Genomic DNA, 21,318 nt, shown 5'->3' with positions numbered 1-21,318 from the left:
TCCCAGCTAAGACTTGATGGGGATCACCTTAAGCCTGCAGGTCTGTAGTTCAGGAAGCAGGGACATCTTCTCTGACTGACATCTCTCATCTCAGGCAGTAGTCATGTGACCACCACCAGGCTCAAGGTGTGAATGGACATATTCTTGCTCACATAAGGTTAATGGCAAGCCTGGGGCCACTTGGCAGTTCTGCCAAACAGTTAAGGAAGAAATAATAACTGCCTTACATTAAGAAATCCTCAAAGTTGGGCTGGGGAGATAGCTCAGCTGGTAGAGTGCTTGCCTTGAAAGCACAAGGCCCTGAGTTCGATCCCCAGTACCGCAAGAAAAAAAAAAAAAAAAAAGAAATCCTCAAAGTGAGCTGGGTGCAGTGGCACACGCCTGTAATCAGGAGGATCAAGATTTCAAAGCCAGCCTCAGCAACTTAAGCAACTCAGTGAGACCCTGTCTCTAAATCAGATAAAAAAAAGGGCTGGGGATGTGGCTCAGTGGTTAAGTGCCCCCAAGTTCAATCCCTAGTGTGCCCCCCTCAAAAAGAAACCCTCAGTGTGTTCTTACCAATGGTGTCTTCATTAAAATGCAGACATGTAGAAAAAAGGGGGGGAATAAAACAAAGAGTGGCCCAACTCCACATAAACAGTAGTGTTTATTTAGAGTGTAAACCCCAGCACTCCTACAGGCCCTTGTGGGATGGACCTCTTCCCTGTGGTCTGTAGGAGGAAGGCCAAGGGAGCAGCCCAAGCCTGGAGCAGGGCACACAGGAACCAGACCTGCTGAACCCATGTGCACCACACCAGCCTCATCTGCACCCCGCCCCACAAGGCGGTGGGTTCTGTCCACTGTGGCCTTTCCGAGAAGGAAGGATCTGAGGTCAGGACCAAAACAAAGTAAGAACCAAGCTATTGTTCCCAAGTCCACCCCAGAAGCCTCAACTCTGAATGCGAGGCTACTCCTGGACCCCAAGGCCAGCACCTGAAGCCCTGTCTGCTGCTACAGGAATTCAAGTCCAAGTAGCCAGCATCTAGCCAAGGAGATGAGAGTAGATGGACAGGACTGAGATAGCCCTGGGTTCTCCCTCTGGTCAGGTTGCCTGGCAGACTGGCCAGTAGCCTTTGGGAAGCATTAGTCTGCAACTCAATGGCCCCAAACTCCCATATGACAGGTGGCCCCCAGTCACCCAGACCCTTGAGAAGCCAGGTGTGGGTCCTGTCCTCCAGGTGTGGCTGGGGGACTGGCCCTGGAGGGTGGGTGTCACAGAGGTCTTCTGGGGGCACCAAATCAAGCAGCTCTTCAGTACCTACATCCAGTCTTGGCTGGTCTGTGGCACGTCAAGGTGCCACGCAGTCTCCACCAGGGGCAGTCCTCCTGCCTTTTGGCCCACTGGGGCTCCCTGGCTCAGGGCTGACCACACCAAGGCCTCATAGGTGAGAGTGAGAGGCCAGGAGTGGGTGCTGAGGAAAACTTCCAGCAGACCCTGGAGGAGAACCATGCTCGGGGCAGGAAGCCACCAGCCGAGAACAAGGAACTGTTATGCCGTCCACCTGGTCACGCATTTAAGAACGGGAAAGCTGAGGGCTCAGAACCCAGAGGCTCTGTAGCTGCTGCCTTCTGGGCCCATGCCTGGGGAGGCTGGGCTGGGTGGGGCTCCTCTGAAGCAGCCCTGGTCCCACCCAGGCGGGGGCAAGCCACCAGCTCCATGCCAGCAAACAGGGAGCCACGACTCACGGACACCTGCTGGGGCCTCTTTCTAGGGTGCCCACGTCCTGCTCTCTGGATCCTGCTGGAGAAGTTTCAGCCTCACTGGTGTCCCCAGGGACTGGGAGGGGACAGGAGTCCAGGGGTGGGGAGGGTATATGGCTCCTGGGCAAGGCTGGGGTGGAGCTCAGTGGCTGGAGGAAGGCCTGGCCCCCGGAGGGAGGCAATGGGCCAGGTCAGCAGGTCAGATGGGCTGCAAAGGGTGGCTGCAGGGCCAGGCTGGGTGCAGGGCCTGGAGCAGGAGGCCGCTGTCCACAGGAGGCCTCCAAGTGCCTCAGGATCTGGAGGAAGAGAGGAAGTGGGAGGTTCCTGCAGAGCTCCAGGAGTCCTGGGGGACAGGTTGGTTCCTCCCCAGATGCCCTCCTTAGTGTTCTGCCTAGAGGGCAGGGCCAGCTCGGGCAGGTGCCTGTTGTCATACTGCCTGCCTGTCTGGTGGCGCTATCATGCAGATGAACATTCCCGTCCTCAAACTTCCTGGGCACCACCAGGGGAACTGAAGAACCCAGCACGTCTGGTCACCCCAACAGCTGGACATGAGGTGCACCCATAGCACCGTGTTGCCCCAGGCTCACGTGGCACTGTGGCTGAGTCTGCCAGTGGGCAGCAGTGGCAGATGGCACAGGGCTGGGTGACGAGCAGCTGTACTTCCACAAAATGGGAAGAAATGGGGAGCAGGTAGACAGAGGGGCCGGGCTGGGGAAGGGGCCAGCAGGTGCTCAGAGTGCTGGGGAAGTGGACGCACACCAGGGCTGCAGTTGGGAGGACCACAGCCACAGGGGGCTCTCCGGCTGCAAGGCTGTGAGGAGGGAGGGAGAGAAAGAGCCTCCTCTGGCTCTGAGCCAGGCACTGGGCCTGAGGACTGTGCCCCATGGTGCAGCCAGCACGGGGACAGGGGACAGCAGGGACCCTGTTCCATTTCCTCTGCTGGCACTGTCCACCAAGAAGGGCTTGGAGGGGCATGTGTCCAGAAGAGGGTAGGCCCTGAGCCTGACAGGGACTTCTGCTGGGTACACGTGGCCCTAGCTGCTGCCCACCTTGGTGGCCTTGCTGGTCACAGGTCCAGGGCTGCCCCTGCTGAGCTCTTGCAAGCGCGCCTGGGAGAGGAGGAGGATGTGCTCCAGAGGAAGGAGGTCAGCACAGCTGAGTGAGGCGATGGCGCTCAGGGCCCTCTGGGAGGCAGGAGACGAGGTCAGCACCCAATGGCCCACCCAGGGCTGAGCCCTCGCCCCCTCGCGGCTCCCCAGGAAGCCTGGGACAGGCCCCCAGCCCTCACCATCTGCTCCCGCTCGCCGGCCCCGCCCAGGTGGTGGAGGAGCAGCTGCAGTGTGGCCTCACAGTTGAGCAGCCCGCACCTGTGTGCAGGAGGGATGGCTGGGTGGGGGTCCTGGCTGGCCTCCCATGTCGACATGGGGGCAGGGCCTGGCTGCGGCAGGGGTGGGCACGGGTACTGACTCACTGTTTGATGAAGTGCTGGGCCTCCTCTCGGCTCAGGAACGTGCGTGGCCCCTGTACCAAGGTCCTCACCAGGCTCAGCTCCTGCTGGCAGTCACTCGGGGCCTCGGCCTCCACCCTGGGCAGGGCAGGCAATCAGGCAGCTCCGGCCCTGGTGAAGGGGGACAGCCCTTCCCCACTATGCTGGGGTGAGGCCTGGAGGGCAGGAAGCCACATGTCCCCCACCGCTGACCCTGCTCACCTTTCTGCCAGGTCACCTGGCTCCCGGCTGGCCCCTGAGTGGCTGTCACTACCAGACCGACTGCCCAAGTCTGAGGCCCTGCTCAGGTCGCTGTCCTGGGAGGAATTCTGGGAGCTGGGGCTGCTGTCCAGCTCGTGCCAGCCCCCTCCGGCCTGCCCGGGCTGGTGTCGGGTGGCTGGAAGAGAAGGATCGCTTATTCTAGGTCCTGGGGCAGCTCTGCTTCCTACTCGTCCCTACCCCCTGTGGGGAAGCCCTGCCATCTGCCTCCACACCCCTAAAGCCCCTGGCCCAGCAAACAGGAATAACCTCACTCCTGAGAGCAGGAGCCCTTGCCTCAGTACCTCGGACACTGGGGATGGCTCCGGGGAGCTGGTTCCCGAGGGTGGGCAGACCATGGCTGACTGCAGGAAGTCACAGCGGGCTGGTAGCTGTCCCCCCACAGTGGGGATTCTGGGCTCCGGAGCCGCACGGCATTAGCCACCACCTCTGCAGCCCTCTGGATGGTGGAGAGGGAGGGCCTCGCTGGCAGAGCCTATGGCCACAGAAGGGAGCCAGGTGAGCCCCTGGTCCCCAGGTTCATCCAGCATGGAGGCGCCAGGGATGCTCCCTGCTCAGGGATGGGAGATCAGGATGTACACTACAAGTAAGGCAGAGGTTCCTAGTGGGACCCCAGCCCTCTGGAAGCTTCTAGCATATTCCACTTCAGCAGTTGCTAGGAACATGGTCCTGGACACCCTCAGTTTACAGCAGCTTGGGGCAAGAGGTATCCGAGAAGAAAAGTATCTTTGACCTTTGCTTGAGGGGTGCTAGGGTTTGAGGGGTGCGAGGCCTGGTGCCAGGGGGCCAGGCTTCAGGGGCAGCTCTGCTTCCTGGGCTAAACAAGAAAAAGTCCCCAGAATATGGCTTTTAAGGCCCACTCCTCCGAGGACATATGCTCCAGTCACCCTGCCCTGCCCCTAAGACCAGGGGGAGTCCCTCTCCTCAGGACCCTGTGCAGGTCATATCCAAACGAAGCATCAGCAGGAGCCCCCAGAGCTGTGACCAGGATGGTCTATAAGAGTCTAGTAGCAAACCGCTGGACCCCAGAGATGCCAGCACCAGGGGCCAACTGAGGTCTGGTCCCAGCCACAGGCTTCACTATCCTGAGGACAGCAGGCGTCCTGCAGGCTTGCTCCCTGTACCACTCCCACAGGCAATGGCTCTATGTTCCCATCCCACTGGCTGCTGCCCTCGGCCCTCAGTCCCTTCAGGAGACTAAGCCCCTGCTGACCTCCCAGCTTGGCTTCTCTCACCTGTCCCCAAAGCCAGTGTGGCCCCACCCCTGCTGCCCTCCTCACGGCCTAGCAGGAAGGTGCCAGTGGGGACCATGCCAGGAAAGAGTACATGCAGGTGAGGCTGGGGTTGTGGTGGCAGCAAGGGAGGCAGAGGGGCCCTCCCCTGTCCTCCGTTCCCTGCAGCCCCAACGTGTTGGGTGCACACAGCTGCACCCCCCCATACCTGCCTGGGCTTGCTCCTTGCTGTAGCCGAAACCCTGGAGGGTGCCCTGAGGCCTGGACTGGGAGCCCACTGCCTAGGGAGATCCTTGAGTCAGATCAGCCAGCCCCACCCACACAAGCAAACCCAGGGGAAGAAACCCAATGACAGGTGGACAGGCTCTCCAGGTACCTGCTGGAGCCAAGGCCCGGCGTGGCTGGGAGGGAGGCAGTGGCAACATGGCATCAGAGAACAAGGTACTGCCCAGGTCCTGAAGGAGGAGGCAGGGTGCTCAGTGTCCACTTGGGCCTGCTGTTCTGGCCCCCCTGTTCCTGTCAGCTCTGTTCTATCTCAGATGCTTCCCCTGAGCTGCCCAGCTAGATACAGAGGCTGTGGGCTGGCAGCAAGGAGCAGAGCCTGGGGTCCAGTGTGGGCACTCTGGTACAAATCCTGCTGCCCTGTGGGCTCCAGGGTGACCCTGAACTTACCTGGGCAGCTGCCCGCACCTTCTGGTACAAGCTGTTCCCATGGAGAGGATCTGGGGGCCCTGCGAAAACTACAAGGCAAAAGCAGAAAAGGGGTGGGCTGAGCCTGCACTGCTCACCGCCTGTACAGCAAGGCTTATAAGGCCCACTCCCCAAAGCTGCATGCGTGAGACACCCCATCCCTGCCCGCATGGCCATCAGGGACTCCCTCCTCGGGAGCCTATGCAGGCCACACCCAAGCAGACCCTCGGTGCCACCCACAGTGGCTGCTGTCTTCTCCCCAGGCTCCCCCACGCCCTCCCCTCTCCTGCCGAGTCAGGGCTTCGCACCCTCACTGCTGCCTTAGCCCAGTCTCCTCCACCAGATGCAACACGAGGCTTTGCAGGGCTGGACAGTACAACCCAGGTCTGTATCACAGCCTGAAAGGCCCCGCTTGGTTCAGCCCTGCTCATGCCCAGCCTTGTGCTGTGCCAGGCTCCCTCTGCTAAGAAGCTTCAGTCCTAGAAAACCACATTCAATCATCCCCAAGCTCTCCTGCTTCAGAGCATGACGGCACCCCGATGCCTACTCAACCTCATCCTGTGAGGGCTTACAGATGCTCCCTGGAGAATCCCTCAGCCGGTTGTCTCCAGGACAAACAAATTCCCTTTTCACCCCTCACAGTCAATTAATCGACAAGTCTCCTCCCTGCCATCCCACCCTGGCTCCCCCAGCAAATCTGTGCTGGCCCCATGTACCTGTGGCTTCTTGGATGAGGGCAGAGTTACGTTTGAGGATCAGCAGGAAGGAGGAGGAGCCATGGTCGCACAAGTAGAGCAAGATCTTCAGCACCTGGGGAGTCAGCAGGTAGAGTGCTGAGGGTTTGGGGAGGGATGCTCAGGGCAGGGCCCAGCCACCTGCCACACTGGTTATGCCCTCCCCTCCAGCCTGGCCACCCATAGTGCCTGACTGGGGCCTGACCACTGCCATCAAGGACTCACCTTGAGCTTCACGTGGCCAGAGCTGCTGTCCAGGCGGTTCAGGAGGTATTCCAGCAGGCACTGGCTGCTGCCCAGTGACTCGTGGGAGATTTCTGGAATGCACTCAGATTAGGGAAGGAGCACGCTGACAAAGGTTGCTGGGATGCCCTGGCTGAGGAGAGAAACCCACCCTCCTACCACCAATGGCCTTCTCAGGGCATGCTTTCTACAGGCACCAACTGCAGGCCCTGGTGTCAGAGCTGCTGGGGCTGCCAGAGTCTCCTGATCACAGACAGCTTTCAGACCCTGCACTCCTGGATCCTACGGTGATGGAGCTGTGGACACCCCCGGAGAGCAGAACCCCCAGTAACCTCATAAGCCACAAAGTGCCCCTGCCATCCCCTCTCCCCCACACCAGGGACATGGAGGAAGGATACTAGCAATCTCTTCAAACAGATAGCCTGGACACGGGATGTCATCATCTGAGGTGCCCTTCAGGAGGATCGGGAGCTGAAAGGGAATAAGAGCCATGACACGTTGCCATTTTACACAGGTGGGCCCACAGCCACCACAGGTGTTGGAAACAGGACTCACTCTAAGCTAAGAGGCACAAGAAGTGACCCACTGCCACAGGGAGAAGAGAAATGAATGATGGTTCTTTTCCTGGGTCAAAAAGAGACACAGCCCCTGGCCTTCTTATTGACACATGAGATGTTTTGAAATAATACCCCCACTTACTGACTAGCAAGAGCAAAATGCTCAGGACATTCTACATAGAGAATGTGAACGGTGCCAGCAATCCTGAGCACAGGGTCAAAGGATCAGAACCATTCGCCCCGACTGGCTCCACGTTCCTGAGAACAACTAACTGAAGTTTTAGGTTTTGTGCTCACATATCAACTGACACGTTTGCTTATCATGTGCTGACTTGTAATCACAACCGTATGCTGTTGAAAACTAGAACTAGTTTGTCATGTTATCCAGTATCTGCACAGAATGGAAAAATTGGGGGATATTTAAATGATAAGCACTGGAACCATGTCTGGTGCTAAACACAGGCTGTGACCCGAATGGCAGCCATGTGTCATCACTACACGTAAAATCGTGCACCATGAGCGTTACCAAAGGCTGCCAGCACACGCACACACAGCCACATCGCGCTATTTGCCCACCACACCCTGAAGGGGACCTGGAGGGAGCGGTCTGCAGGACCAAGGGAGAGCTCGCACATAAGCGCACGGTCCCGGGTTCTGCACGGGAAACCTGACTCCCCTCCAGCACGGCTTCAAACAGCCCAAGGCGCGCGTCCCCGGACTGCCCGGTGCTCTTGGGCTCAGGGCTGTCAAAGAACGTCGCAGCGTTCCGGCCAGTGGCTGGTCACAGCCCCTGACTTCTCCCGGGGCATCTACTACACGGACGTCCAGCTTCCCCTACGTCGCCAGGAGATGTCTGCATCTCCTGCACGCGGCGTCTCCAAGACCTGAGGCCCCCTCCGCAAGGCGCCATCCGGAGCGCCGCGGCCCCCGGGTGCGGGAGGTCGCCCGCCCGCTGCCCCCTAATCCTCCGCGAATCGGGAAGAGCTCGGCCCGTCTCTGCTGCTGTTCAACAGTCCCTCTCCCACCGCTCCACGAAGGTCCCGGGCGCCCGGCGTCGGTGGGGCGAGCCGACCTCACTCACTCGGTGCAGGAAGCTCAGGCGATCCCGCAGCGGCGGCGCGGCCGCCATGGTCCAGGTCACCTCCCGGCCTGCCCCGCTTTCCGCCAGGCCGGGCCCTCCAATCACCGCGCGGCTCTGGCTCCGCTGGCCAATCGCTTGCGGGAGGCGGGCCCTGAGGTCGGCTTCGTGAGCAATTTGAGTCTGAACCAACCCGAAGTCTCAGACCACAGACAGACAGGGACCAGAGCCAACTGCAGGGGCTCGAGGCCTCCAACCAGGAAGAGCCGGCAAGCTAAGGACGGAAGTGCCGGCCGAATAAGCGCTGGACGCCGGAAGGGGGCGGGCTTAAGATGGCGGCGCCCACCGGGGTCCGGAAGAGCCCCTCATGTCGGCGAACGGAGCGGTGTGGGGGCGCGTGCGGAGCCGCCTCCGCGCCTTCCCCGAGCGCCTGGCGGCCTGCGGGGCCGAGGTAAGGAGCCGAAGGAGGGGCCATGCCTGCGGGGCAGGAAGGGCCGCGCGGGCGGTGGCGGCGGTCAGGTCGCCGACCGCGCCCTCCCTCTGCAGGCCGCGGCGTACGGCAGGTGTGTGCAGGCCTCCACGGCCCCCGGCGGCCGCCTGAGCAAGGACGTCTGCGCGCGGGAGTTCGAAGCCCTGCGGAGCTGTTTCGCCGCCGCGGTAGGTGGCGCTATCCCAGCCCCAGTCCGCCCCAGGGTCGGGCTCCGTCCCTCCTGCCGCGGGAAGGAAGGGCGGGGACCGGTGGAAGGCGCTCGCGCCAGCTCGCGTTGGCACCGTCGCCCAGGGCCGCCCTGCCCAGGGCACGCGGCGCGCTCCACGGAGGGCAGGAAAGCCGTGAGCCGTCGCCGGTTAGTCCACAGGGAGTCCTGGTCGGTCTTGGCCGGGACTTGGTCTGCCACTGACCTCCCCACCTGCGTCCTTTGTTTCTTGGCCTCAGCATGGGGCTTCAACCACAGGGGTCTTGTGCCATCATCATTCTGGGGTCGCATCTACCTTGGGTGCCCCTAATTCAGCCTGGGGTCTGAGGTGAGTCATGATGCCAGTGATCACTGGTTCACTGGAAGCTGTTAACGCAGGGAATTGGACCAAAAAAAACCATAGCTGGGTAAGAAAGAACTCGGCAGGACTCAGTGACTCCCTGGCAGCTTTGATTTTCTGGATTGCCCTAGGCAGAATGGGCATCCTACGTGGAGTGTCCTCGGTTAATGTTCTCCTTTTTGAAAGGCTTGGCGAACTCCTTTCTTCCTGTGGCTCAGCCCCACCCCGTGGCCCCTTCACTAGCGCCCATCCAGAGGCCAGTCGTTCACCAGAAGTCGCCCTGTGCTGCTTCTGGCAGCTTGCCCGCCCAGCCCTCCAGGAGGGGAAAGGCAGCCTGCTCTTCGTGGTTTGCTCTTTGTAGCTTCACTGCAGCATGTGTGTGTGAGATGAAGAGTGGCTCCTGCTGTTCATAGGTTTCTGTGGCTAGTCAGGAGTTCACCTTGGGCTGGGGTCGCACTCAGTGGTGGAGTGCTTGCTTAGCATGTGTGAGGCACTGGGTTCCACCCTTAGCACCACATATAAACAAACAAATAAAGGTCCATCGACAACTAAAGAAAATTTTTTTAAAAGTTAACCTTTAGGTTATCTGGCCATTTGTGGTTCACAGTACCACTCCTTTGTCTCGGTCAAATAAAGGCATCCCCAAATAGTCCCTGCATAGCGCCTGCAGGAACCTTCACTCACTGCGACAGACACAGCTGTTTCTCACAGTGAGGAAACTTGCGGATGAGCCTGTTTTGGCCTCTCCTCCCTGTGGCCCAAGGTACTTTTACAGGGTGCCACGAGAGGTGGAAGGGGCATTGGGCTCAAATTCCTACTCCATCCTTGGAGCCCTGCCACCTGGGCAAGTGATTGCACCCTCCCTGAACCTAGCGACAGTGGTCTCCTGCTGCGGCTGCCGGTGTGTGTGTGGGTACACAGGTGCCTGGGCCTGTGTAAGGTCTGGTGCAGGTGGTGCTCAAGGGTAGCTGCCGTGAGGTCTGTGCTGGCCGTCAGGGTCACTGGGTGCACCCAAGTTTCCTGTAAGGTCATTGATAAAATACGGTGTTTGTTGTGGTGAGTTTCTTACTTTTGAGCCATATCTAGTTTGGAAATAAGCCATTCAGACAAAATGCTTTTATCTTTCAGGCCAAGAGAAACCTCAGAGGAAGTCCCTAGGAAAGACCCTGCTCTGGCCTCGCCTCCACTGCCATGATGGCCCACGGCAGACACTTGGGGGCTGAAAGGGATGGGAGCAGAGAAGTCCTGCTGCCAGTGTGTTTCTTAGCAGGCTGAACCTTGGGCAAGCAGGAGTTTGTTTATTATATGTAAGGATCTGGTTAGATTAAGATGACAAAGTAGGTGACAAAAAACTATTAAATCGTGCAGCCTCAGCTTTATTGTACTGAGTGGCATGTGGGCCTGGCCTCTCCCAGAGACAGTGGATCAGAGCCTCCCCCAAAAACCTGGCAGGTCTGGGCCACGGAACTCTGCCACCCGGTCCCCACCTAAGAACATTCTCACCAGATCCACTTAACCTGAGTAGTGAATGAAGCCCCCGAACCCGATGGCCAGTTCATAAGACACACCAGATAGCAGTCCAGTGGCACCATGAGGGGACCCACTCTACAGATGACAGGACTTGGGAAGGGGGCTGTTCTGACTACAGCCACCATGTACCTGACCCACCAAAGAGGTGCCCTTGAGCACATAGTCTTTTCTACCCCCTTGTCCCAGCCCCTGAAAGGTCCCATCTCATGGGAACCTTTTTAAAAGGAAGGTCTGAAGTGTAATGCCCTGCAGGGCACAGACAGGCACTTCTCTGGCCACTGGGAAGCCACGGACCTGAGTGCCACCTGCTGGGCACTGGGAGACCATTCAGTTCCTCTTCTGCTGGGCATAGAAGTCGCACTGTCCTCGTCACAGCTTGTGCTCACCATCAGGGCCCTGGGGCAGAGCAGACTTAGAGTGGGAGCCCTTAGGCACTGCACCCTGTGAGCTCAAGTCTGTGCCTCTGCCTTGTATCTAAATGCTATTTCAAAGCCCCAAGTGCTGAAAACCCCAGGAGGGTGCAGTGGCCACTGCATCAAGGCTCTAGAGAGGCTGGATCTTGTCCTCAGGTGGGGCAGCATCAGACCTCACAGGACCAGAATGTGCTGGCATGACCCTCATCCTGCTTCTGCTGGTGCGATGGGACAGGAGGCAGCCACATCTCAGAAGCACTAACCTCTGCTCCTCAGACTCTTCCTGAGCTCACTGCATAGGACCAAGCCTCACTAGAAAGACTTCCTTTTGCTCAAAGTGCCGCACCCTAAGGCCTCCCTAGCCCACAGATCTGGGCCTGTCTGGCCAGGTTCACTCCCTGCAGCTCAGACCTCCGGGGCCCATTCTCCCAAATTCTTCCAATCCTGCCTTGCCCTTTGTTCCCGCTCTGTTCTCCTGGGCTGACAGTGCCACACTGTTGGTGTCAGGATGCAGTAGGGACGGTCTCTGCTCCGCTGCAGCCCTATCATCCTGCCCAGGCTTGTACTGTTTCGATGTGCTGTGTGGGCTGCCATCACAGAATACCTCAGACTGCGTGATTCATAAAAAATGTACTTCTCAGTCTGGGGCTGGAGGTCCATCATCAGTGGTCTGGTGCGAGCCCTCCTGTTGCACCTGTTGGCAAGCGACAAGGCAGGAGCACATACACCTAGGCACTGCCTGAGTTCCCAGGAGCCACAGGGATGGCTTATAGCTCAAGCCCCTCCTGGAGGCCCACCTCTCCATCCTCTCAGCAGCCTTGTTTTACACCCCAGCAGATGTCTTGATTCCCAAGTGGGAGCTGGAGTTCTGTAAAGTTTGAACATTCCTGCCCTGGCTCAGGGTGCAGTGCACCATCTCTGCACGCAGCATGTGCTGACCAGGCAACACTGTCCCTGCTCTAGAAGGGAGCCTGAGAGGCAGGCACCACTCCCCTGTGGTCTGCACTGGGGTGGACCTGGCCCTGTATCTGCCAAGGGCAGCAGCTGACTTGGATGGTGGCTCACTGATGGCCCAGTGTGAGTTCTAGCCAGGGGTACAGCCACACTCAGCAGTCACATGACCCAAAAAGGTGTCAGTGAGGAGTCAGAACCCTGGTCTAGCGCCTGGGGCAGTTCTGGCAATGAGCTCCACCCAGAAGCCTGCAGTTTCTGGGGGAAGAAGTTCCTGCCCATACCTGTGGAGGGCTGCTGACCGAGAGCAGCAGAGGGACAGCCAGGAGGAAAGTGTTGAGGGGGAGGTGAGGGCAGCAGTGACTGTGGCATGGCCAGTCATGGTGCTTGCCTATTGGGGTGGGTGGCCCCGACTCCTCTGAGGGAGCAGGACAGGGAGGAGGGTGGGATGACATCCACAAAGGAAGAGAAAACTGGTTCAAGGTGAGGTGTTCAGGGAAAGCCTAGACAAGAGACAACGGGAACACCCAGGTGGTGCTTCACCACCAAGCAAGCCACAGCTTATCTGGAGTTGAAGGGAGGGTGGGAGGTGACTTGGGAGCCACACCCCTCCTGCGTGAGCAGCGCCTCTACCACAGGTCCTGAGGTTCAGCAGGAATCCCAATCTGGCCTGTGGAAGCTTCTACTCCTATTTGTTTTCTAGTCTTCAGGCTGCCTGATGACATGTTTAAAAATAACAGTTAAAAAATCAAGGAATGGGGGCTGAGGGTAATCAAGTAATGGGGCTGGGGCTGGGGCTCAGTGGTAGAGTGCTTGCTTGGCATGTGTGAGGTTCTGGGCTTGATCCTTAGTACCACATAAAAATAAATAAAGGTATTGTGTCCACCTACACCTTTAAAAAGAAGATTTCAGCAGGTGCAGGGAGAGCCCCGCACAGAGGCGGCACACACATGGTGCTTCCATGACCCTGCACGGAAGGGCCTCAGCAGGGTTCCCTGAAGACAGGCCAGGCTCCTTGTGCTTGCATTCAAGTGCCTGCCCCAGGCCAGGGGTGACAAAATAGAATACCCTCTTGTTAAAGGGACATAACTAAATCCACCACATTCCTGCCTCAGTTCACAGGAGCAAGGCCCAGGGCTGTACTGACCACGGTAGGGAAAGGGAGGAAGGCGTGAGGCAGCGCTGCCCCCGGGGCCTCGAGCCCACTGCAGGCACAGCACCTGGTGCAAGCTCCTGCCACTTCCAGGGCTGGCAAGGTATGCTAGGTTGCCCTGGTCACAGGCCTGCAGGGCCACCAGCCCAGCAATGGGGTCTGGGCCATGAGGACCAGGCCACCTGCACCCCTCTTTGGGGCTGCACTCACACTGTTGGCATCTCCCCTGCATGGCCTCCAGTCCCATCAAATCCTGACTGGGTTTTCCTTCAGGTGACTCAGTGCCAACTTGACTCTTTAGTTACCAGAGGTGGTTTTATTTTTTAAAAACATCATTAGTTAATTAATTTCAAAGAATAGACCATGAAGTATGTGGACAACTGACAGGAAGCTTAGGGCAACACACACCCTGTGACAGGCTCACCCACCCCTGTGCCTCACACCAAGCGCTTGGCCTGCAAGTGGGAGGCCTCAGCGTGCTCACGGAGGAGCCCCTGGCGGGCCCATCAGGACCATCTGGAAGCACAGGCTGTGGTGCACCGTGGGGCGTCGCGGAGGCTAAACTGGACTAGAGCTGCTGGCAACGTCAGAGTGCCTGCCCCTCAGGGACGAGGCTGGATTGAACATGGCAGTGCCACAGTCAGAGAACCTCTTCCTCTAGAGGACAGCCAGGGCTCACAGGCTATAGAGGTCTACAGGCCCCAGAGTAAGCGGGGGAATGCCAGGGAGGAGACAAAGCCATAGACAACATGACCCTTCAGGCTTTCTTGGCGTTTACTGAGGGCCTCAGAGGAACAGCTGGGAAGAAGCAAGTGTGACCTCCAGACTTATCAGGGACGTGGCTAGACACTAGCTGCCACTGGGGCTGGCAGGTGCTCCGGCCTCCTCCAGAGCCCCAGGCACCTGTTTAATCTGCCGGCTGTGAACCACCTGCAGCGCGGCCCCTGCTGCCTGGCGGAGCTGGGCGTCCAGGGCACTGCGAAGATCATTCACCTGGACATCAGGGAGGGGGTTAAAGCTGATGATGACCCCATCCTTTGGGGCTGGCTCCTCTGGATGAGGGCGAGATCCCGTCGCCTCCTGCGGAGGTCAGACCCAGCCTGCAGTTTCAGGTCTCGGTTGGGTTTGGCGATGTCTGGCTTCTCAGCCCCAGGGGCAGCTGCTCTGGGGCCGGGCTCAGGGTCTGGCCTCTGCTTGGGCTCTTGGACTACAATGTCTTCCCCAGCTCTCAACTGCTCATGAGGAACAGGTGCAAGGTCCCCACCAGGGGGCTTCCTTTCTTGCTTCTAGGTGACCACCTTGGCCTCCATCAGAGATGGCCCAGGGTTCCTTCTGACCCAGCACGGTTTGGGGCTGAGGGTCAACTCCTGCTGGCCTGCCAGATGGGTCCGCGGCAGGTCCCAGGTCTCGGCTCAACTGCCTGGACTTCACACGAAGGTCCCCAGCCTCTGCAACTGCCCCTACCATGGGCTGGGCAGCCTCTTTCTGCATGTCAGCCCCAGTGGCTGCTGCTTCCTGTCCAGTTTTCTTCCTTTCTGGGAACCTCTGACAAAGATGTCCTGGCTCTGCCTGAGGACCTCCTCAGTAAGACGCTTTTCTGGGCTCCCAGGTGCCCCAGCAGGGTGTGGCTTAGGTGCTGGCTCCATGTCCTGGGCCATCTCAGGGTCTTTCGCGGCCTGGGGCACCTCGGGCACAGCGCCTTTCTGTTCTTCTCTCAGCTTGGCCTGAGCTGCCTGAGGCTCTGTGTCAGAGCCTCCACCAGGAGGACCAGCTGTATCTCTGCCCATTGCCCCCTCAGGTTCCCCTAAGGAGTGCTGGCCCAGCTCTTGGGGTGGAGCTGCGCGATCCCCTGGAGCTCCGAGTGGTTTCAAGGGCTGTGGAGGGGCATTCTCCATCTCCCCAGCAGGCCCATCTTGGGCTTCCTTTTCCTGACCTCTGGGCACACCCACTCCAGCCTCTGGCTGCACGTCTTCTACAAATGAAGCTGGTGGTTAGTTTGGCCATAGAAATGAATACAAGCTGCTAATGCAGGGACTAAAAAGAACAAACTTGCAAGAAGTTAGGAATTACAAATCAAGAATTAAACTCGCCCTCTAGGACTTCAGGCCACCAAGCCTCAGATGCAGGCACCTGGCACCCCGCCAGGGCCAGCCTACCTGGCCTGAACTTGTCCTCGTCCTCCTGCCTCTGCTGGTGGATCTCCTTGTGCTGTTCCTCAATCACAGCCAGCAGCTTCTCCTGCTGGTCCAGCAGGCGCTTCTGCTGCACCTGCTGCTCTTTGATCACCTGCAGCAGGACAGCGTGGTCCAGCATCTCTGCCCTGCCGGCTTCTGGTGGGAACACACACAGTCAGGACACTGGGCTGCTAGACGCCTGGTGGGCTACCAGCATGACACGCCTCAAGGCACAGAACTGCTGCGGAGGGCTGTGCCCCATGAGGGCCATGTTGCCTCCACCTCGCTTGCATGAGTGTGGTGAGGGTTCCCTGGAGCCCTGGGAACCCGCCCATTACTAGCTGGGCTGTGCCAGCTGCTGCTGCAGCCATGCCCTGGTGGCCAGTGCCATCTGACCAGTTAGCATTCCCACTGCTGTGGTTCAGACACAATGGCAGAGCCCAGTACTTGCTGAAAAACGTGTTCAGAGAAAAACCAAGTCAGTCTGGGATGTGCTGGAAGATCAGCACAGTTACCTGGGGTGGGTGATTTCTCTGCCTTTCACGCATTCAATTGTTCTAGTCCAATCATATAAGAAAATAAAAACTACGAGCTACTTAAAAAAAAGAATATTGGCACTTTAGGAAAGTTTCCTCTGAGGTGAGAATGAAAACAGTTTTCCTTTAAGAAGAGTATGGGGGCGGACACAGTGAGGCACAGGCCGGTGGCCAGTACACAGCTATCCTGGACACCCAGCAGCCCTAGCAGGTAGGGAAGCATGCGCCCACCAAGGGAGGTGGCCAGTCGTGGGATAGCACAGATGGGAGGGAGGCCTTGAACATCCACTTGCACCTGTGCTCTGTCTAGGCACCAGCCAGGCCTCACCAGCAACCGCCACCATAGGGTCGGCAGGGAGCTGGCTTTTGCTGCAAACCCTTCGGCACTGGGTCAGTTATGTACAGCAGGCTCCTGTGGCTTATGAAATTTTCACAAGTATTAAAAATGAAGAATCTCTGAAAGAGGACAGGTTAGGGCTGCCAGGGGAATAGCTCAAATCAGAAGAAAGAATGCCCAGCAAATGGCAGCGGTGCACATCCCAGCAAGAACCTGGTGCCAACGCACTGATGGCAGGCCATCCTCCCCAAGAGTGACATGTTGAGTGGCTGGGGCAGTTCAGGGCAGCATCCTCCCAGGGGCAGCAAGTTCCCCTGGACACAGCCTTGGGGCTTTGCCCAATCTCCTGTGGACCAGTGACAAAGATGCCGTAGCTGACTGCATGGTAGACAGGACCGACCTTGAGGACGAGGGGGAACCATACTCCCTACCAACGCCCAGCCCAGGGCTGTCCAGACACCTGCCCGGAGGGAAAGGCCACATAGTAGAGTGGCCCTCACACCTCCCTTCAGGGAGCTATCTCCATGGGTTACAGACCAGTCACCTCAGCATGGGCCTCGCTTCACCCTGGCTGTCTAGTCATGAGCACGTGAGGTCCCACGTGCTGCTGCCGCATTCCTGCCCCCAGGGAGGGATTCTAAGAGCGCAGGCCTCCCACCTCCCATGTGCCTAGAGGATCAGCCCTGGACTGCTGCCATGAGGGGCCACGTACTGCAGGAAGCCCCAAGGGACACAAGTTAGACACTGGAGGGGGGGATCACCGAAGTCAGAGCCTACCAGGACCACTGGGACCACCAGGACCAGGCAGATGTACCACAGGCTGCCCACATGTGGAGACCCACGTGGAATGTATGGACACACCTATCTCTAGTGGGTGGCCCTTTAGCAACTCCTCTCACAGTGGTCCTCTAAGGACAGGAAAGTCACATCAGGGCTGAGAAGAAGGGAGAGTGCGCTGGGTGTCAGGGACCCACCTGGGAGAGATTCCCAGGCCCATGATGCCTTCATGAGGCCCTGAGCCCTGTTCCCACAACTCCAGGCCCTCCACGAGCACGCTCTCCATTCCAACACACTCCTTCAAGTCCTACCTGCTACTATCTTTTAATTTCAGCTGTTCGTCCCGTTGAGAGGGCATACGGAAGAAAGGCAGAATAGGAAACTGTGAAAAGTCTCTTTCAGAAAGAAAAAAAACCAAGCATCAAACAGGTTTAGGTGACAGATTAAAGAAACTGGAACCAACAAGCACAGTCAGACCAAGAGGGAGGCAAGAGCCACAAGCATGGGAATATCTTCCGAGCAACTCCTCACCCCCAGAAACCCACCATACGCCCAGCTCTGCCTTCCAGGACTTCTGCCACTGTGCCTCAGCAGAGGGCAATACTGGCAGCCTCGTCCACCCTGACGGTGGTCCCAGAACATGTGAGGCAGCACCATGTCCAGCTGAGCAACCTGCTGCCTGCCATCCCTGAGAACAGCAGGGGCCCAATCTCCCAGCACCAAAGTACAAGTGAGTTGTGTCCTGAGAGAATGATGGCACATGCAGGGGGCAAGGGGCTGGGAGCCAACAAGGCACAGAAGCCTGTTGGTCACCAAAGTCAGTAGGAGGAGCCATCGTTGCAGGCCAGTAGAGGCCGCCACCTCCTCCCCTGTCAGAGTACTTGCGAGGGGGTCTGCAGGGTTCAAAGCCAGGAAAGGCAGGGCCAAGCTTTAAGGAGCAGGGGACAGACCTTTACAGCACAAAGGGGTGGAAGGGACCCTGCTAGGACCACAGGGCCACAACACTACCAGGCAGCCCCAGGCAAGGCACAGCCTTAAAGCACATCTTCACATCTGGGTATGCTAAGACCCACACTTGGATGGCTTCAACCCCAAATGGAAACAGCGACCTACCTGCTTTAAGGTGAAATAAAGAGGGTAATTAAAAGCCATGTGGTGCCACGGCAGATCCTTTTAAAGGGTAGATGGGGTGATGATAAAGCATTTGTTCACAGAGGAGCTGTGGGAAAAGCCCCTAGTGGGATCAGAAGAGGGCTGCTGAAGGCATTTCCTTAGAGAATCGGAGGCAAGCAGAAGCTGGGGCATGGTGGGTTTCCCAGGACCACCCCAGCCCCTCCCCAACCCCACCCTGGGCCCCGAGGGGCTGCAGCTCAGGCCTTACCCTCTAGCTTGCTGCCCGCTTGGTCTCCACCTGGGTGTTCTGTGTCCCTCTGCTCTCGAGGCTCTGGCTGCAGCCCAGCCCCAGGAGCTGGCCTCTGTGCCGGGAGGGCTGCCTTCCCACCTGCACATACAGGAGGCTCAGGTTTTGCAAAATGCTGGTGGTAGGGGACAAAGGAGGCAGCAGATGTTTCCTAAAATGACTCCCCGTCATCGCCCCCTCCCCACCGTCAGCACAGTTTATATTCAACCTGATGATTACCAGGGAAGTAATAAAAAAATATTTAACAATCTCATAGGCTTGTGGCAGGGAGCCAATGTTAGCTACCTTTGCCAATTAAAATGCAAGCCTCGTCCTAACTAGCTCTTAGACGGGCACTTAACAATGTGTTACCTGTCAAGCGCTCCCGAGCCGTCCCCGGTGTGCACCCAGACACACGAGAACAGCGTGGCACCTGACATTTAGTGGTCTGCAAACAACTATGTGACAGATATTATAGTAGCTGTCAAGCCACCAGACTCTTCTTTCCCCACCAGCTGCTAAAGGGGCTGCTACATTCACATGCTAATCTCATGAAATGAGAGAGACGGGACACAAGAAAGAGTAATCAGTCCCTCCTGCAGCATCCCGCGCCCACCCCACAGGGGAGCTCCTGCAGTAAGCGGCTGACACCCACCAGGGCCACTCTCTGCAGGCTTCCCCGTGTTCCCAGCAGCACCGCGTGCAGGCTGCCCTTCACCTGCAGCCAAGATGTTCTGCTCTGCAGAGATTGCAGCCTGGGGTCCTGGATGGAGATCTCTGTTGCCTGGGCCATGGTCATCCTTCCCAGGCTGGATACCTGGCTGGTCATTTGCTTCTGGAAGTTTCTGGGGACTTTCAGGAAGACCAACTGCTTCCTCCAGGACCTGGGCCTGTTCAGGTCTTCTCCCTGTCTCTCCCCTCTCTGGCTCCCTCCTCTCTCTCTCTGACTCAGGCAGAGGCAGCACCACCTGCCCCTTGTCCTCAGGAGTCCCTCCATCTGTGCGTCTGGAAGGCGACTTGTTCTCTCCTGGCCCTTCACGGTCTTGACCTTCATCCACCACCACCTTGTCATGAGGCACAGGAGGCTCATGGCGGTGGGCCTCACCCATGGGGACAGCAATGCCTGGAAGGACAGGGCAGTTGGGGGATCAGGCTCAGTAAGAGATACTCACTTTCGCTTCCCAGGAAACCTTCCCAGTTCTCAACAGGGTGACGTGCCCCACAGTACCACCACCACCCCTGCTAGCCCACCACGTCTGCCAAGGTCTGACGCCACTTCTGGAGAGTTACGAGGGCAGAATTAGCAAGCAATTGCTTCAGCCAAAGAGAATGAAAAGATGCAGAATGCTGGAAGGCAGGACCTAAGGCTGGGCTCAGGGAAGACACACAGTCTTGAGTGTCCCTCTTGAATGGCCAGCACCACCTACCTTGACCGGGGCGATCAAGCTGTGCGGCCTCTTGCTTCTCCTTGGCGTCTTCTCCGCCAGGCACATTCACGGGGCCTTTAATCTGGGCCCGCTCCAGGTCCTCTTTCTGCTCGGACAGCTTTGGCTTCTCCCGACCATCCTCAGCCATGTTCACCACGGGATCCTGGACTGTAAGCACGGACAGTAAGCTGAAGCACTCTTCCACACAGCTGCCTGTCAGTCGGCACAGGGAGAGGGCCGTTCTCTGGAATCATGATCACATTTCCCAAACAGCAGAGCCTAGGCAGCCATTTTTTCCTGCTCAATCATTAATAGCTAAACAGCAAAGAAAACTGTCATTTTTCATGTATATTCATAACAAAAATGTCAACATGCAATTTACACCTAACTGGAAACAGACCACTCCATATAATACTCATCATGACCACCAGGTGGCAGCGTGAACCCATCGATGGGCTGTCTCCAGAGGGTCCCCTATGCAGGGTGACCTACCAAAACTCCCCTACCCTTCCTTTAAGGAAAACATTAGAAGTGTTCATCTGAAATCCTGTCAATATCTCACTGATGGTGGGGGAAATTCACTTCAAAAGGGCAAAAACACAAGGAAAGCTGGGCCCTGTCCCAGCACTGCACGCACTGCAGCCACAGTACAGGGGCCAGCAAGCCAGAGAGGGATCCAACAGAGCCCAGGAGGAACTGCCTCTACTTCAAATGGCCACTTTCTATGTTTTAGGTGAGCATGGCAGAATCCAAAGACCTAATTGGGAAATCAGAATCCTTTCATCCCAGAGGCCCAGGGTCATCTCTGTGCCCCCTCCCCAACCAGCGCTGTCAGGAAAGGGAGGCAGAAGTGTGACACGGGCCCCGGGTGCTGTGCTGCGGCCCACACCTGAGCCATGTGTTGTCCATTTGGGTAAGAAGCATCCTTAACAAAAGAGAGGCTGGCACCTCCCGTGCTGGACCACCTCACAGAAAGGCTCTACAGCGCCGCCAAGTGACAAACTCAGGCAGGTGACAATGCACCAGTCCCCAGCACACAATTAGCCCCCTGGCAGAAGCCCCTGTGCATGTACAGGAAGAACCACAGATCAAGAGGGGCTTACGGCAGAGTGCAGGGTTGATAACGGGGCTGAGGAGAGGGCCAGTGAAACAAGAACAGCCCACTCTCCACAGGACAGCTGCCCCTGAGAAGTGGCTTTCTAGTAGGAGACACACCCTGTTTTGTCCTTAAGGTGAGCAAACAGCCTGCCTGGTCACTGGGGCTCTCTGGGGAGCTCCACAGGGCTGGAGTGCTCTGCCTCGGGCAGTGCCACTGATCACTGCCGCTGCCCACCCCTGCTGTGTCTTGTGGTCAGTACAGACGGCAAGCATCCCCTCTGTGACGCTGCAGCTGTCCCTGCAGCCCGTGCATGAGCTTCCACCAGAGCTGTACTCAGAGGCTCAGAGCCAAGCACCTCTCCATGGAGCAGGGAGAGGCTCTGTCAGTTCTCTTCAAAGCCAGCCCTGCTCCAGCCTTCCCGGCAGTCCACTGCTGCTGTCCTCACTTG

The 21,318-nt window shown here is 58.0% G+C and overlaps 3 protein-coding genes and 1 long non-coding RNA gene across 5 annotated transcripts in view; 1 reads left to right on the top strand and 3 right to left on the bottom strand.

The window, feature by feature from the left end:
• Positions 1-627: 627 nt before the first annotated feature.
• Positions 628-8,236, bottom strand: TEPSIN (TEPSIN adaptor related protein complex 4 accessory protein). The gene is given in 18 exon segments (XM_079133430.1): positions 628-1,724; positions 1,727-1,928; positions 1,930-1,979; positions 1,982-2,036; positions 2,790-2,924; positions 3,029-3,107; positions 3,212-3,325; positions 3,449-3,623; positions 3,790-3,859; positions 3,861-3,959; positions 3,961-3,980; positions 4,946-5,014; positions 5,111-5,192; positions 5,410-5,477; positions 6,144-6,237; positions 6,387-6,478; positions 6,803-6,875; positions 8,043-8,236. Coding segments are annotated over 18 exon segments (1,704 nt in total). The 5' UTR covers positions 8,091-8,236; the 3' UTR covers positions 628-1,545.
• Positions 8,237-8,330: 94 nt separating this feature from the next.
• On the top strand, positions 8,331-12,730 carry NDUFAF8 (NADH:ubiquinone oxidoreductase complex assembly factor 8). Of its 2 annotated transcripts, XR_013762788.1 has the most exons (4): positions 8,392-8,490; positions 8,586-8,696; positions 10,203-10,966; positions 11,012-12,730. XR_013762788.1 is itself a non-coding variant. In XM_079133442.1 (3 exons), exons 1-3 carry the CDS (start codon positions 8,407-8,409, stop codon positions 10,230-10,232), a joined length of 225 nt encoding a protein of 74 aa, XP_078989568.1. In that variant the 5' UTR covers positions 8,331-8,406; the 3' UTR covers positions 10,233-11,016. The 2 variants fall into 2 exon arrangements, 1 of the variants encoding a protein (XP_078989568.1); XM_079133442.1 differs by having other exon boundaries at positions 8,331-8,490; positions 10,203-11,016.
• Positions 12,731-13,877: 1,147 nt separating this feature from the next.
• SLC38A10 (solute carrier family 38 member 10) overlaps positions 13,878-21,318 on the bottom strand; it is a 38,729-nt gene continuing 31,288 nt past the window's right edge. Inside the window, 8 exon segments of the mRNA XM_079133443.1 lie at positions 13,878-14,185; positions 14,188-14,392; positions 14,394-14,659; positions 14,662-15,093; positions 15,278-15,451; positions 18,327-18,446; positions 19,000-19,467; positions 19,772-19,939. Of these exon segments, the coding sequence (XP_078989569.1) occupies positions 13,971-14,185; positions 14,188-14,392; positions 14,394-14,659; positions 14,662-15,093; positions 15,278-15,451; positions 18,327-18,446; positions 19,000-19,467; positions 19,772-19,939 (2,048 nt within the window). The 3' untranslated portion in view covers positions 13,878-13,970.
• LOC306657448 lies at positions 15,679-17,250 on the bottom strand. Its single transcript, XR_013762789.1, has 2 exons — positions 16,382-17,250; positions 15,679-16,323 (listed from the first exon to the last, which is right to left on the bottom strand). It is a non-coding gene; the product is annotated as an uncharacterized lncRNA (long non-coding RNA).

The sequence above is a fragment of the Sciurus vulgaris genome, assembly GCF_902686455.1.
Source record: "Sciurus vulgaris genome assembly, chromosome: 3".
Classification (NCBI taxonomy): domain Eukaryota; kingdom Metazoa; phylum Chordata; class Mammalia; order Rodentia; family Sciuridae; genus Sciurus; species Sciurus vulgaris.
This window is presented reverse-complemented; position numbering and strand designations above follow the sequence as displayed.

What these genes read in the sequence shown, in the direction of transcription:
- NDUFAF8 (XM_079133442.1), top strand. Translation starts at nt 8,407, where the DNA reads ATGTCGGCGAACGGAGCGGTGTGGGGGCGCGTGCGGAGCCGCCTCCGC. An exon ending in TGGCGGCCTGCGGGGCCGAG is followed by an intron (nt 8,491 to 8,585) that starts GTAAGGAGCCGA and finishes CTCCCTCTGCAG; the next exon opens with GCCGCGGCGTACGGCAGGTG. An exon ending in GGAGCTGTTTCGCCGCCGCG is followed by an intron (nt 8,697 to 10,202) that starts GTAGGTGGCGCT and finishes TTTATCTTTCAG; the next exon opens with GCCAAGAGAAACCTCAGAGG.